Genomic DNA, 15,678 nt, shown 5'->3' on the forward strand with positions numbered 1-15,678 from the left:
TTTGGTGAAGACATTTTGTTTTCAGCACAATGATGTCAGGTTCACCCCACTAAGTTGTGTTGATCTGTCTTGACTCTGCGCTTTCAGCAGGACAATTAGAAAGGACTAATTTCCAACTTACTAGCATGGTGACTTCCAAACCGGGTTCTAAGAATTATCTGGAGAATTTATGAAACTTGGAGACCCCTGGGCACCAGCTTTTCCCACCAAATTCAGATTCAGTAGGTCTGGGGTGACGTCAAGGAATTTCAACCTCATATATGGAGGGGGTAGCATTCCGAGGCTTGGGGTTCACAGAGAAACTGCATGGCAAAATGATTATGTAAAAACAGCCTGTCCCACATGTAGCTTCCATGTCCAGATGCAGCTGATAAATGACTAGTTCTAACTGGAAGGCTCTTTTTAATATTAAAAGGTCAATTCATATCATGTGATATTTATCCTTTGAACATGATCTCCAATAACTTGACCATGGTCGACGAGTCAAACTGCAAGTCTAAGGTGGCTGTGACTGTGCCATGAACTTGTGGAAATTCCCAGCAGGCAGGAGTATTGCCCATCACTTCTTCTGCTGGAAACTTCTCTGATCTTCCCAAACCCACAACAGATCATTTTAGGAAATTTAAATTAGTTTGATTGTTTGCTCCTTTCATTGATTAGGTTCCTAGTCAACAAGAATGGTGGAGGGAAAAGGCCAAAAACTATACTTGACCAACAATAAAAAAATTAAATTGAAAGGAATTAGCTTGAGGATGCCTAATGGTGTTGTCTGAAACACAAACAAAGGAGATGGAAGAAAGAAGGAGACCTGCCGATTGATGTCTGTGGAGAAGCTTCTGGGAGGAGAAGCTGTTCTTTCAACAACACCTCTGAAGAGCAATCAGAGAAGGAACCTCTAAGCTACTAGCTCCCGGCTGCAACGGTGCAACAACAAAGTAAACTCTGCATTGTACAGCTGCCGCCAAGCTATGCACATTCAATGGCAAAAGGTAAAAATCCAATTGGCTACCAAGGCTTAAGCACAACCTTGACGGCTTTGTTCTTTTTCAAGTTTGTCTTCCTTTTTCTGAGTCCTCCTCTGAATTTCTAAAGGAGATTTGAGCCAAATATCTCTTAAGGAAGTCTTATAACCAACTTAAAAGAGCATCCACAAGCACCACAATCTATATGGCAAATTTCTAAATACTTTAAAAAACTACCTGCTCTGCTTGTGAATGAGAAAGCATTTACTCTTCCAGGAAGCTCTCTTTTTTCACTGCCTATCCAGACCTTGTGCATTCATTAAGAATCAGTTCACATTCTACCTGACCACTCCAGGTCACATGGCTGCCCTTTCCTAAAGGGCTAGCTACCTGTCATGTATGTAAGACAACAGAGCACTTATTTACACGTGTTTTACTGTCAAATTGTGGCAGCAAATGTAAACTTCTCAAGGACAGAGACACTGTTACATATATATATATTTTTTAAATCCCTGCTATAGCTTGAAATGTAAATCTGCATTTGTTGAATTAAATGTTACCCCTTCCCATTTCTTTTCAAACTATGAATTATATATATAATCTTAAATAAATAAAAAAGATACATTTTCTTAATTACTCAATCTAGCATAACTTTGGGCATAATAATATGCAACCGACATCTTTGTTAAATTTAATTAGAAGCTAAGAGAATGAAACTAACATACTTAACATTTTTCTTTATGGCAGGCAATGATCTTGGTGCATAACTAATTTTATTTAATTAAATAGAATAAAGTGGAAGTCACATGTGAGCATTATAATACATCATTTAGGATGTACAAATAAGATCTATTATTTTTATCAACTTAAAAATGCTGGTTAACCTAGTTTAACTACTCAAGAGCTCATTCCTCAGAATCCCAAATTTCTGCTTGACTCACCCGTTCACCATGAAAATGTCAAATTTGAAATATTCGATACACTTTGTAACATTGCTAGACATTTTCTCCAATGGTTTATAGCAATACTTATGCTTTTGAAAGTATGCTTAGAAAAATTATAAAAGTTCTAAAAATCTTTTTACTTTATGCATTTGATTTATGCCCTGGAGTAAATAAGAATCTGGAGAAGCAGATTTACTGTGAAATAATAAATCTCAAGCTTTAAAACACCTCCCTTGCACAGGCCTTTTCCAAGGTCTAGAAGAGGGTCCAGCAACATATTCACAAGTACGTATATTTTTGTAAAGGCTATATATTTTAATTCTAATTATTTAAGGTAGCTTTTTCTTCCCACCAATAGTTTCTCTCCATCATATTTTCCAACCTGTTGGGTGGCACTGGAGTGGCCAGAAGTGTTTTTGAAGATCCAGGTAGGAGACGGGTGAGCTGAGACACACTTTCCTTGGACTTACTGGGATATACTGATGTCGCTGTCAGTTACTTCCCTGTGTAATTAGGTTACTGGTAGCCTCCCAGGGAACACTGTCTTCCATGAACAGTTTAAGTGCCCACTCGGTGACTCATCTGGCGTCATGACATGGAGATGGGGGATGCTGGCCTGTGTTATGTTATGAACATAGAGAGAGAAAAGCCAGAAGCTGCTCTATGGAGAATTCTTCCAAGCATCAGACATGTAAAATTGTAAGTTGAAGATTTGACCTCACTGTCTCCTAATGAAAATGAAATTTCTATTTTGTCAAAAATAAACTCTATATTGTATACAACTATAAGCATGTCTCATGTATTTTTAAAAAAAAGTTTATCAATCTGAGAAAGAGAGAGAAATATCTATTGGTTGCCTCCCATATGCTCCCTAACCAGGGATTGAACCTACAACTCAGGTATGGGCCTTGACCGGGAATCAAACCACCAGCCTTTTGGTGTACAGAGCAACACTCCAATCAACTGTGCCACACCAGCTGGGGCTCATGTATTTTGACTCTAACAAAACAAATATTTTCACAATTTCCATAAGTAAAAATTTACAGCAACACACAAACAGTGAGTGCTCCTGAGAGCAACTTGCATATCTCTGTATCTCAACACGCCAGATTGCATCTTGGCATGTCTGACACGTGTGGAAACATGGCAATTCAGATGAAAGGGCTGCAAAATTCTTTACCTTAAAAAATCTTCCCTAAACTAAATAAGCTTCAGGTCCCAGAAAACCCAGATTGTCCCTAACAAACAATTCTGCTTGGATTATCCTCATAAAAAGGGATCATAGAAGATGACGATGATGATATTGACTTTAAATGCCATGAAGTCTGGTGGGGTGTTTTTATTTAAGTTTCAAAACCATTCTCTTTCCAAATAAAAGTTTATGTTATGAAATGCAATTGAACAACTTAGTTGTTACTACTATGAGAAAATTAGATAATAATAAGGTAAATGAGGAATAAACACAAAACAAGAAAGAATAAATTACACTAAAAACAGGTGTGGCTCGGCTGGTGTGGTTTGCTTCATTGGAGCATCATCCCATAAACCTAAAGGCTGAGGGTTTGATTCCCAGTCAGGGCACACACCCAAGTTGTAGGTTTGGTTCCCAGACCAGTGTTTCTCTCACGTCAATGTTTCTCTCTCTCTCTCTCTCTTCCTCTCTCTCTAGAATTAAACAAAAATCAGTGTAAATTCATAATCTCAAAAAGATACATCCTCATCTCTATCTCTATTAAGAGTATTCAAAACACTGGGGTAGCCCTGGCTGGTGTGGTTCAGTGTATTGAGCACCGGCCTATGAACCAAAAGGTCACCAGTTCGGTTCCTAGTCAGGGTGCATGCCTGTGTTGCTGCCTGGTCCCCAGTGGGGGGTGCTCAGGAGGCAGCCACACATTGGTGTTTCTCTCCCTCTCTCCCTTCCTCTCTCTCTGAAAATGGATAAGTAAAATCTTTAAAAAAAAAAACCTACTCGGGTAGACAACAATTTCTTAGGATACAAAAAACATTAATTCTAAAAAAAATAATAAAGTAGATCTCATCAAATTTAAAAACATTTATTCATGAGAATACATTGTTATTAAAGTAAAAAGGCAAGCCACAGACTAATAGAAAAGATAAAGAGCAAATCGATAATAATTTCTTTAATGCATAAAAGACTTGAATACTCACTTTATAAAAGAAGATATCTAAATATTTAAAAAGCATGCTGAAAAGGTACTCAAAATCTTTAGTTATTGGAAAAATGCAAATTCAAATTTCAATAAGATGCCACCACATACCCATCAGAGTAGCAAAAATTAAAAGATTAACAACAGCCAATTTTGGCAAGGATGTGGAGCATCAGGAACTCCTACATGTTGCTGGTGGGAGTGTAAAACTGTACAACCACAGTGGAAAACTACTTGGCAATTTCTCTGAAAGTTAAGCAAACATCTGCCCACCCTAAGACGCAGGAACACCAGTATAAACATAAATATCACAGAGACATAAATGTTTACAAAAAGCATTTGTAAACAAGTGCTTTTTGTGGATGCTTACATCCACAAAAAGGCACAAAAGTGTTTGTAGCAGTTTTATTAATATTAGCTTCAAAACGGAAGTAGCACAAATGTCTATCAGGAAAAAACAGAAACACAAATTGTGGGATATTGACACAGTGAAATTCTATTCTCGGTGATAAAAAAGAACAAACTTCTGGTACACACAACAATACTCATGTATTTCACAGCAGCTAATTTAAAAGACTTCTCACAAGTTGAGTTGTTGTAATTGAAATGGCAATGGAAATAATAATGAATAATGATTACTCATCATTTTGGTTAACTGAAATAAACCAAGTCTATAAAAGACACAAAGGAAAGAGATAACAGAACACAGTGACTTCCCATCTTTTCTTAGCCAAGGCCCACAGTTTTGCATGCATACACTGTAATTTTTCTGTTGGAAGGATCCCTCGTTTTCACCAGATTCTAAAAGGGAACTATTTTTGCTCACATAACTCCTCAGCTCCTATGCCTGGCATAACAGAGATACTCAGTAAATACTAGTTGATTTATGTATATTGAATTTCTAACTAACAAAAGCCAATAACCACTGAAACAGAGTAAACTAGATTACAGTCATTCTCCGGAAAATAATCCTCACTGTTTCCTGCCCCATCATGCTCTACCTGTGTGAGATTTTTCATCATCCTGTAGTTCCAAGTCCTGGCTGAATTACACGATGCTGTACGTGCCCATTAAACCAATTAAGAACAATGTTTAAATCACAGTTTCATCTCCTTCAGGAAATCATCCATCTTTTTATTTAACTTTACCATTCTATTTAATTAACAAGGGTTTAATGGTAGTTAATAAATGATATTAATTAATTTAGGAAATTACTTTGTCTTCATTAAAGTGATTTAAATTTTTTAATGCTTATAATTTTCCTTAGTTCCATCAAATGAAGACAAACCACATTCAATTAAACCTGAGTTACCTTACTTTCCTATTAGTCCAAGTACCAGGGAAAATCTCTAATGTAACCAGGATATGCACTGGAACAATTATCAAAACCACCACCTTCCCCTCTGGCAGCTGTTGGTTTGTTCCATGCACCCACGCCTGTTTTGTTCGTCAGTTTACTTTGCCCAGAAGTTGCTAAAGAAGTTTGTGGATGGCCTTTCTGAGCTCTCCCTTCTCCGTGAATCTGGAAAGAGCTATGCCTACCAGTTGACAGCTGAGGGACTCTCGGGTTCATCTGAATAATTAAAGACCAAACCGAAACCTTCTTACAAAGAATTTACTCAACAGAAAATACAATACTGTTCAAAAACAAAAGAAAACAAACAATAAAATATATTTTCTAAAAAACAAAAGAAAAAAACAAACAAAAATCCTGTGGCTTTTAGAAAGTCAGGGAAATGCAGTGGGCCCAAGCTGTGTGGTCCCAAAAGCAGAGAGCAGCAGCACCCTAGAACAGATAGATGCTCAGGAAATATTTGATGAATCAGGGAAAGAGATGAGCAGCAGCTAATCATGCTAGGAGGACAGAAAGCCCTGTTTGAGTGGGGAGCCATCAACCTTAGAACAGCTGATAGGACAGCCATCAACGGAGGTCAGTCATATCCTCTTGTGAAAGAGAGTGTGTTCTTGTGTGACATTAAGAAAGGCACCAAGCTGATGATTATTGACATAGATATCAAAGACAATGGTCTGTGTGCAGTTATCAAACATTTCTTTTTGGTAATTTGTTACTAAGGACTTTCAAACGCGGGAGCAACCTAAAATTCCAGATACGAGGCCTCAAGACAAAAGGAGCATGACACACTGCAAGTAGCAGGCCAGGCCATTTGTGCCGTAGATGTGTCTAATAATAAATTATATTTAAGAAACTCGCAAATGTTATTTACAAATAATCCCCACTCTTCAAAAGCATTAACAAATAATCTACTTTGCCCATGGAGTTTGAAAGGTCTCTTCCTTACAAGATTGGGTCTTACTCATACTGGCGTCCCAGTTTCAGAAAAGACTAACTGCTTAACAAATGACCGTGGATGTAGGCTTGTAAGTCAAGCATAATCAAGACCATTATTAGGTACAATCAAGGAAGAGCCCACAAATTCGTGCTATTTATCTTGTCTAGCTTGCTAGATGACCCTATGTCATAGAGAAAGAGTGGATTTCTCACTCTAAAAACTTCCAGAAAGAGTAAGTGATCAGTTTGACATCTAGGTACCATCTGAGACTTAAAGAAATGAACACAGCAATTTGGGGTGCTCCCTTAATTAGTGCCAAACAACAGAGCTCTTCCTATGTCTTTACCTAGAAGAAAGATCTTTGGTATTTTAGAGAGAAAAGAACCTAAGATTCAGATCTTCAGGGACACATCAAATTGAAAGCTTTTATCTTACCTGGAGTGGAGATTTCTTTGTGTCTAGTGTTTTCTTCCTAGCAGCTGAGAATGAAGTCCTGGGAAAAACTGTGGCTGCTTAAATAAGAACAGGCATTCTGTTGTAAATTCTATTTTAACTGATTTACATTAAAGCCATTCATTAGCTGTAGCACTAGGCACTTCTTTACAATGGTGTTGCAGGAGAATATTTAATGAAAAAGAAAATGCTCATTTTTATTTTTCCTTCTTTTTTATGGTATATTGAAAAATATTTCATGTAGTTAACAAAAATAAACATGATGTGGCAGATGTGGACCTAGACTTGGTAGACTGCAATTCAGAAATAACTTCCAATGTCTGTGCAGCATTAGCAGACAGAAATACTCTTACTTTCCAAACTTCTTCCAGTTACATCGAGAGGTCCTCTCGGTGGGAGAACAGCATGGGGATTTTTCAGGGTGGAAGAGCCGGTCTTCATTACGCAGGAACGTACAGATATTTCTTCACAGTTCATCTGAGCAATTATCTGACAGCGACCCTGAAAAAAGACTGTGAATGACTAAGAAAGAAACTGGAGTTCCTAAATGCATCATCCTCTATACTGACACATAAAGGTTACTTAACTTACAGCTTCAACAAGGAGTCAATACTACTGAACCATCTAATGTGACTAGCAATCTGTGGTCAGGTTCAACCAGCCCCTAGCTCTAGAGCTGATCACAAATATGAAAGTCGTTTAGAGGATTTAGTCATTGGCTGTAGAATTTTAATTGAAAAAGTTAATGTTTCATTGTATACTTACAGATATGATGAATACAAGAAAGTGGGAGTTGAAGTTGTCAGAGATGATGGTTGGCCCAGCCCTGAAAAAGAGGATGATGTACGTGGAGGGAGAACAGAATTCAGAGACGGCGGAGGATATTTATTTTCACAACAATACTTATTGAGACCAGTACGTGCAAGGCTACAGATAAAAGGAGCAAAACAGAGACAGTCCCTCACTGCATGGAGTTGTATGTATTTTTCCAGACACAAATATATAATTCTTGAGCATCAATGTGCCGATGCTGTAGATGTGAGGAGGCAGGACAGCCCATAGTGTCTAGCCTTAAAAAGCAATAATATGTTCTATTTGTGCTCTCTTTGGGATACTGAGGAAGTGCACCATAAACAAGGTGGGAGGAGACAGCATTTAGTGAATGTGCAGTGATGCAGGCACAAAAATTGAGCTAAGGTATCAAGTAGATGAAGCCTGACTTCAGTGCTCTGCTTCTATTTATATACAGAACTTCCTTTCGTTGGGGGCCTCTGAGGCTGCCTGGCATCTTCCCAAGGTCTCCCCTTTGACGGTCACCATGTATGGCCTCTGAGATAGTCCAAGGCCAAATAACAAATTTCTGCTAATCTGATAAACAAACTAATTTCTAGTAACTGATTCAGTTATTCTCCTAAGTAAAACACATAAATTTTAGCTTCGGCCTTGTAGAGATACCTGGAATAACAACAATGCTTTATAATCTTATGTGCTGTTAATTTATTTATAACATCAGTGCAAGTTACTGCGTGTTGGTAGTAAGGAACTACGGAGATGGGTAAGGGGCTTTATCAGCTAGTTAAGGGAGAGATCAATGCACAGGCACTTTAATCAGTGAACAGCGGGGGCAGTGTGTGCATGACTGCCAAGAGCGGGCTGAGCACTCACTCCGTGCCAGCTGCCCTTTATGCATTCCCTTGTTGGTTCTGAGGGACAGCATGCTTGATTAGAATGAGTTCTTGCAGCTAAATCTGCTATCAAGCTCCCTCAGTGAGCTCAGGCCTAGCTAGATCGTCCCAGGCAAGAGAGGTAAAGAAGGGTGACCCCAGCAGAAAAAGAAACAGGGGCAATTGATGAGATCCCCAAGGGAAAGCTGAATCTCTAGAAGGAGGAGGCAGGGATCTCAGGTCCAGCCCCACTCCCCTCATATGAAAAATCTCTTTCATTACGCTGGAGGGTCTAGGTCCAGTTACACAAAGAGCTGGCAGACTTCCTAAATGCGCACATAGCTTTTCAGAGGTCAGAGGGGGGCTGACAAAAGGTTATTGTCCCATCCTACCAGTCATTAAGTCTTTCGAATGACTTTGGTCTTTGTGGTTTAGCCCAGTTACGATGAACACTGGTAAATCAGGGTCAGCTGGAGGAAAACAGTGCTTTGGTGGAGCAACAGGAGACACCGTGGACAACCAGTCCCTTTAATCACTTCTCGGGTCACACCCAGCATTAGACTCTCATACCAAGAAGACACATCACAAAACTGATTAAGAGGAGCCAATGCATCCTCAAGTCCTCTGGATTCTTCTCTGCGTCTGTTTTCACTTCTGTGACATTAGATCACGTTTTTCACACTCTCCAGGTTACAACAACAATCTCCTTTGTCCCCATAACGTCCTATGGCAATGCATCCTCTCTCAACAAGTTCACAAGAATAACCTTAAACACAATTGCATTGTGCCATTTCTACAGGCAAAGGCAGTTTTCTCCTAATGTCTCTGAGGCTAAAGTACTGAAAGGTTCCATCTAGCTCCCCTCTCCTAAGTTAATTCCTTCATCCTTCCATACTGAACACACCCTAATGGAGCGCTGCACACTCTCAGAGCTCGCTGAGACACCCTCGGGCTGTTTCCATTGCTGAACTCCCCATCAACCTATGTCACTCAAAAGCTGCTTTCCAGGTATTTTTTCCCAGGAAACCTCTCATCACTGAGCTTAACTATTCACATCTCAAGTCAACACTTCTATAAGTAACTCATATTAATACTGACTAGCGTGTTAATGGGTTTGTTTTGATTTACCCTCCTCTAAATGTATTATTTTGTTGTTTCACGTGTTACAGTCTAACTTCCTAAGGGGCTTTCAATTTCCTTAACATCAGAAAACACACATCCAGTCTTTTCTTTCCTACTCTCCTCATCCCATCACCCCAGTCTCCAAAGCAGTATATTTGAAGCTGTAGATTTCTATCAATTAGCAGATCATGAAATCAGCTTCATACATCTCCTGCCAGCATCTTTAAATAAATAGAATAGAACCTAAGAGAACTGAAAACATCAGAGTGCTTCACCCATGGCGAGGGCAGGATCTTTCTGAAACTCAGACACAATGAGGGCTGTGAGTGACCGTGTGTTAGGCTATGATTTAAAATATATTTTTCACTAAATTGTGATCAGAAAACCTTGAGAAACATAGCCAGGGATTTACTAAAGTTTTGTCCTAGGCAAGAAAGTTGCTTTTGCAAATTTATTTGAATCCCTAGCAGTTGCTCTCAGATTCCTGATTTAGTTCCCTTTGGCTTTTATTGTCACCCGTGTTGGCAACACCTGATGACCTTCCGGATGAGACCTGCTTGCCTTTGGATCACAGGCCAACCCCTGTATGCTGTTGCCCACACTGGCCCTGCCTTTTGCACCCTCCAAAACAAACCCAGAAATAATGGTGGCAAAGCTCCTGATATAGATAAATGTATGCATTCGACTCTTTTGGGGAGCAGGGTCTAACATCCTCTTTCTAGGTTAAAGTAACTGACTCATCATATAATGAGGGAAAAGACGCAGGAAATTAACATTCCTCTGAGAAATGTTCATTTACATTTCACGGAAATTAACATTCCTCTGAGAAATGTTCATTTACATTTCACGGAAACTCTAATTCATGTAGGAGTGCTCAGGCCACGCTCTTAAATTAGCAACTTAGTTGAATTTTAAAAATAGAGCAGCAAAACCCAGCAATTTTTAATACATAAGTCCTGTGAGAAAAATTCTGATTACTAGTTATTACTTGATATGATACTTGTTATAATAAAATACTATTTATAAGGTCAATTACAATAAAATTTATTTTAACTATAGTTTTTCCTCTTTTTGCTTTATACATAAAGATATAAATCAAAATTAGAATAAATATTCTTAAAATATGTTCCTACTGCAAGTGCTTTACTTCAAAAATGACTTAGAAGGAATTCTCCTCTACAAGGATTTTGGTCAAAATGTAGAAATTAGGTAGCAATTTGAGGAAAACCCCTAGCTTGTTTACATTTCCATGATGATAACAGACACTTTGGCACATTAGTGCAGCCACAGCCCTCCATCTGGAGCCACAGATGACCACGTTGGTGCCATGCTGCTGATCTAACGTTTACAAAATGATGATCATTTCCTTATCTTATTTGCTGCCATTTAGCCAGTGTAGAGAAAACATCTTACAAATGAAGTTTCTCTTTCAGAGGCAGCTGTAACAGAAAACTGCCAGGGGTCCATTTTACTGGACAGTGTGTATTAAGTACACACAAGCGGCATGGAAATGCCCTGGGAAAAGCGGAGGGACACCCTGTCTCCCTGGCATAATCATGTGAATGGTCTCACAGTTTTGACAGGGAAGCCCTTGGACCTTGAAGAGGCTGGAGGGAGAGCTCTCAAGGTACCTATGGAGTTAGAAAGTCCTTCAGTGTTAGCACAGTTGATAAGACAATGTAGCCTACTTTCTGGCAGCAAGCAATAGTGAGAAGTGGGTGAATTAGTAAGAAGATGGGTAGGCAGGGGGCAAAATTATTAATATCAAATCTCTAGTGGTGGTCTGAAGCAGCTTCCTAGGTTTGGAGTGGTCTCTATGCCACAGCTGTGTCCCCACTCACTTCTGCATTGCAGGAGAGCAGGGACCGTCTAGCATGTGCAGCATGGCAAGTACCCAGTACATGCTCGTGACAGCTGGCCTCATCTTACTGCACGATACTTATTTTCCTCTCATTACTGTCTTCTCATTTATTTTATATTCTCTTCTTTTCCCTTTGTGGAACAAAAAGGTTATAAGTAAGTTCCACATAAAGGTGAATTAAGTGTCGTTGAAGAGTAAGAGGAATAAACTGAATGCCATAAAGAACATATAAACCAGCATTCCATGGGGTTTCAAAGGATGGGGAAGTCCTACACGGACAGAGGAGCCAGTGAGGGTGCATGAGAGAGGTGGTATCGGTACAATTATAAGCAACAGGTAGGAGAGTGACTGGCAGAGAGGACTCTTAAAGAGTTAAGTCTTCTAAATCATTAAATAAATTTTACTCCAATATTGATTGACTGATTCAAAAATAGAAGCTGAGGATATAAAATATGATAATATAACCTGTAGTATCGGCGTAAAGAACAGTGAACCAGAAAGTCTATCTTTTCTTTTGGCCATGAGAAGAACAACGGGAAGCTCCTGTTGAGAGAGGAAACAAATGCATCAGAATTTATAAGGATACACCAAGCTATTATCTGAATTTTTAAAAGGAGGTATAATTTCTTTTTTAACACTTCTTTTTCTTTTTTCATATGTTTAATATATTTTTCCATTACCATTTAGTTCCCTTATACCCCCCCCCCCCCACAATCACCACCCTGTTGTCCATGTCCATGAGTCCTTTTCCTTTTGGCTAGATCCCTCCACGTCCTAACGTCCCCGCCTCTTGTCAGCCTGCTCTCTCTCTCTCTGGGTCTGTCTATTTTGCTTGTTAGTTCAGTTTGTTAATTAGATTTCATGTAGGAGTGAAATCATATAGTATTTGTCTTTCTCTGACTGGCTTATTTCACTTAGCATAACATTCTCTAGGTCCATCCACACTATCGCAAAGGGTAAAACTTTCTTTTTTTATAGCCAAGTAGTGTTTCATTGTATAAATGTCCCACACTTGTTTCATCCACTCATCTACTGATGGGCGCTTTGGCTGCTTCCATATCTTGGCAATTGTAAATAACACTGCATGAACATGGGTGCACTGGTGCAGCCACTGTGGGAAGCAATATGACGATAACTCAACAAATTAAAAATGGATCTGCCATCCCACTTCCAGGAATATATCCAAAGGAACCAAAAAAACTGTAATTTCTGTTATTTATTTTATGATTGTCTTAGTCCACTCAGGCTATTGCAACAGAATATCATAGACTGGGTGGCTCATAAACAACAGAAATTTATTTCTGAAAGTTCTGGAGGCTAGAAAAAGAATCCCAGATCGAGGTGCCAGCAGATTGGGTGTCTGGTGAGAGCCCCACTCCTGGTTCACAGAGGCTTGTTTTTACTGTGTCCCCACGTGGTGGGAGGAGAGAACTCTGACCCCGTGAGCCCCACCTAAGGGCACCAATCCCATTATGAGGGCTCCACCTTCATAATCAAATCACTTCTAACAGGCCTCGCAACATCATCACATTGGGGGTTCAGTTTCAATGTATGGATTTGGGGGTGGGGGACACAAGCATTCACTCTGTAGGAATGGTCCAAGTCAAAATTCATTGCTTCCTGGCCTAACAGTCCCCGCTCTTGGCCCCATAATCATTTCCTTACACCTCATGCCCACTTCCACCTGCCTGCTCTTGCCTTACCTCAAAGTACTGTCTTCCTCAGAGCTTCCCACAATGCTTCAGGGGACTAAGGCTCCTTGTGGGAGGGTCTCCTGTGCTTAATAGCACTATTCAAGCCCTCTGAGAGTCTCCTTTCCCTTTGGAGATCTGGCCCATAATTATACTGACCATGACCCTGAGGAACTGAACAGGATGAAGGGATCCTGATACACTATTTACACAACCTCTCTGATCCAAAAGCCCTGCTTCCTAGCCTTGCCCTGCAAACCTCCTGTGCCAGAGAACTTGAATTTAGGCACCAGACATGGTTACAATAAAGCAGTGTTTCCAAAACTTAGTCATAAAAAGTCACCAGGTACATTTGTTAAAGATACAGAGTCCCAAGCCTTTCTCCTACAGGTTCTGATTCAGGACATCTGGGGTAGGGGTGACTACGTGTTTTTAACAAATGTCCTACATGATCCCTAGGACTTTTTGGCATTTAGGGAAACACTTAGTTACAGTTTTCTGTGCCTTCTTAGACCTCGTGATTTAGACTTTTAACTATTTCTTGAAGCAGGGAAGTTTATCCTTTTTCCCAGTTAATTTCCTCTAGTTCCGACTCCAGCCAGCCTCAATCCTGCCCTTCTCTCTTCCATGTTCCCAGCATTTCTCATAGCCAAGGTCACTCGAACCAAGACATCTTTAACCCAGACGGACCTCCTCGACCTGTGATTCTGTCACACGCCTCACAGGGAGCCATCCCTAGCTCGGAGCTCCTGCCCCTGCATCCTAATTCCCCCTGATCAGTTTCCTTGGACAGTATTGCAGGCCCATGTTGGAATGGAATTTTCCGCCCTCCACGGTCATGGTGATTCTCATCTCCAGGCTCTCATGGGAAGGCACCAGCTGCTTATACTCACTAGTTTCTTCTTGCCCTTTTCAGTAACTTCCTCTTTGCTGGACAGCCTATGATGTTAGCAGATTATTTATAATATTTCTTGCACTTTAAAAAATATACATATTGCCCTGGCCAGGTGGCTCTGTTAGTTGGAGCATCATCCCGTATACCAAATGTTGTGGGTTTGATCCTTGGTCAGGGCACATATGGGAGGAAACCAATCAATACTTCTCTCTCACAAGATCAATAAACATATCCTTGGGTGAGGATTAATATATATATGTATACATATGTATGTATATATAAATTACTATACTGCCATGTACATGCAAATATTCCTAAATAACTTTTTCTAGTTGTCTAGTATACACAAGAATTTTCTCTCCAGTTTAACAACAAACCTGGTAATTATAATAACCTCTTATTTAATATCTTATTTATGCAAGCCACTTTATATATAAAATATATTTTATACATACAATATATTTTTAATTCACTTCATATTTATTTTCTCCCTGAGAAGAGAGCCTATACCCTCAACTTTCTTTCTCACTCTTATTTATCCTTCACAGCACTAGAAAGCACAGATACACCATGAGTGATCAATAATTGATTATAATATTCACAAAATAAATGAGGGATTTAAGGTACACCACAACAACTGAATGACAGTGAGAACTCATAATCAGCCTCAAAAATGAGCATGCTTAGGAATCACCTTTTAGAGGAATTAATATATCAACCATGAAATGTCAAGGAAGAAAAAAATTCTGCATTTTCAGCTCCTTAGGTCATCTCAGATATGGAAGAGGTCCATACACCAATCTACCTGACAAGTGGAAAATAAACTGAAACAACGAAAAATACAACTGAACACAAACTTCCTTGCCTGCTGGAAAATAATGACTGTGAGGGTCGGAGGAAATAATGAAGGCTGGTGGGAATCCAGAGGGCGGCATTCTCCCTGTTTATGTTGGTAGAGATCCTCTGTGGAAGTGACTGGTTGATTTAGGGTCAGTAAAGCTAGTAAATACAGGAAGGAGTTAGCTCCTCTGCCCAGGAATTCTGCATCTAGGTACTCCTTATAGAAATCATGATGGTTTTCTCTGAAAATGCTTCCTTTTGAATCAATTGCATTTTGAAAAATAGAACATTCTAACAGAGAAATGATGGGAGAGATGTGAGTTAATAAGGGAACAATCATTCACTAAGTACTCAGTACTTCCCAAGCTCTGTGCTTAGTTTTTCACTCATGTAGTTCCAGACAGCAATTTACACATGAGAAAGCTGGAGCTCTGGGAAGTGAGGTAACTCGTCCCAGGTTGCCTGGTGGCAGGCAGAGCCAGGCTCCTGACCAAGGTTGATCTGAATCCAGAGATAAAGTTCCTTTCCCAAGATTAAATTGTCAATTCAACTCAACAGCAACCTACTGAGCATTTGTGTCAGACACTGTTTAAGCCCCAGGAACACGGCATGCAATACACGAGATCATACCTTCATATAGTCTACATGCTTCAGATTCCCAAATCATCATTTGGGATATTTAGGATCACTGACGATATCTCTAAAACATCTGGTGAGACACTGAGAAAGAAATGACAATGCCATTGAGTCCTAAATCAGTAAGAACCCATCCAGAGACGGATGAGTT

The 15,678-nt window shown here is 39.6% G+C and overlaps 1 protein-coding gene across 1 annotated transcript in view; it reads right to left on the reverse strand.

Annotated features, from left to right (window-relative positions):
- Window positions 1-15,678, reverse strand: part of LOC118501910 — an 80,209-nt gene that overhangs the window by 6,182 nt on the left and 58,349 nt on the right. Inside the window, exons 9-12 of the mRNA XM_036031769.1 lie at window positions 11,931-12,008; window positions 7,584-7,644; window positions 7,172-7,319; window positions 6,801-6,877 (exon numbers count right to left, since the gene is read on the reverse strand). Of these exons, the coding sequence (XP_035887662.1) occupies window positions 6,801-6,877; window positions 7,172-7,319; window positions 7,584-7,644; window positions 11,931-12,008 (364 nt within the window). The remainder of the gene's footprint in view (window positions 1-6,800; window positions 6,878-7,171; window positions 7,320-7,583; window positions 7,645-11,930; window positions 12,009-15,678) is intronic.

This window comes from Phyllostomus discolor, chromosome 1 (genome assembly GCF_004126475.2).
Source record: "Phyllostomus discolor isolate MPI-MPIP mPhyDis1 chromosome 1, mPhyDis1.pri.v3, whole genome shotgun sequence".
In the NCBI taxonomy this organism is placed as follows: Eukaryota; Metazoa; Chordata; class Mammalia; order Chiroptera; family Phyllostomidae; genus Phyllostomus; species Phyllostomus discolor.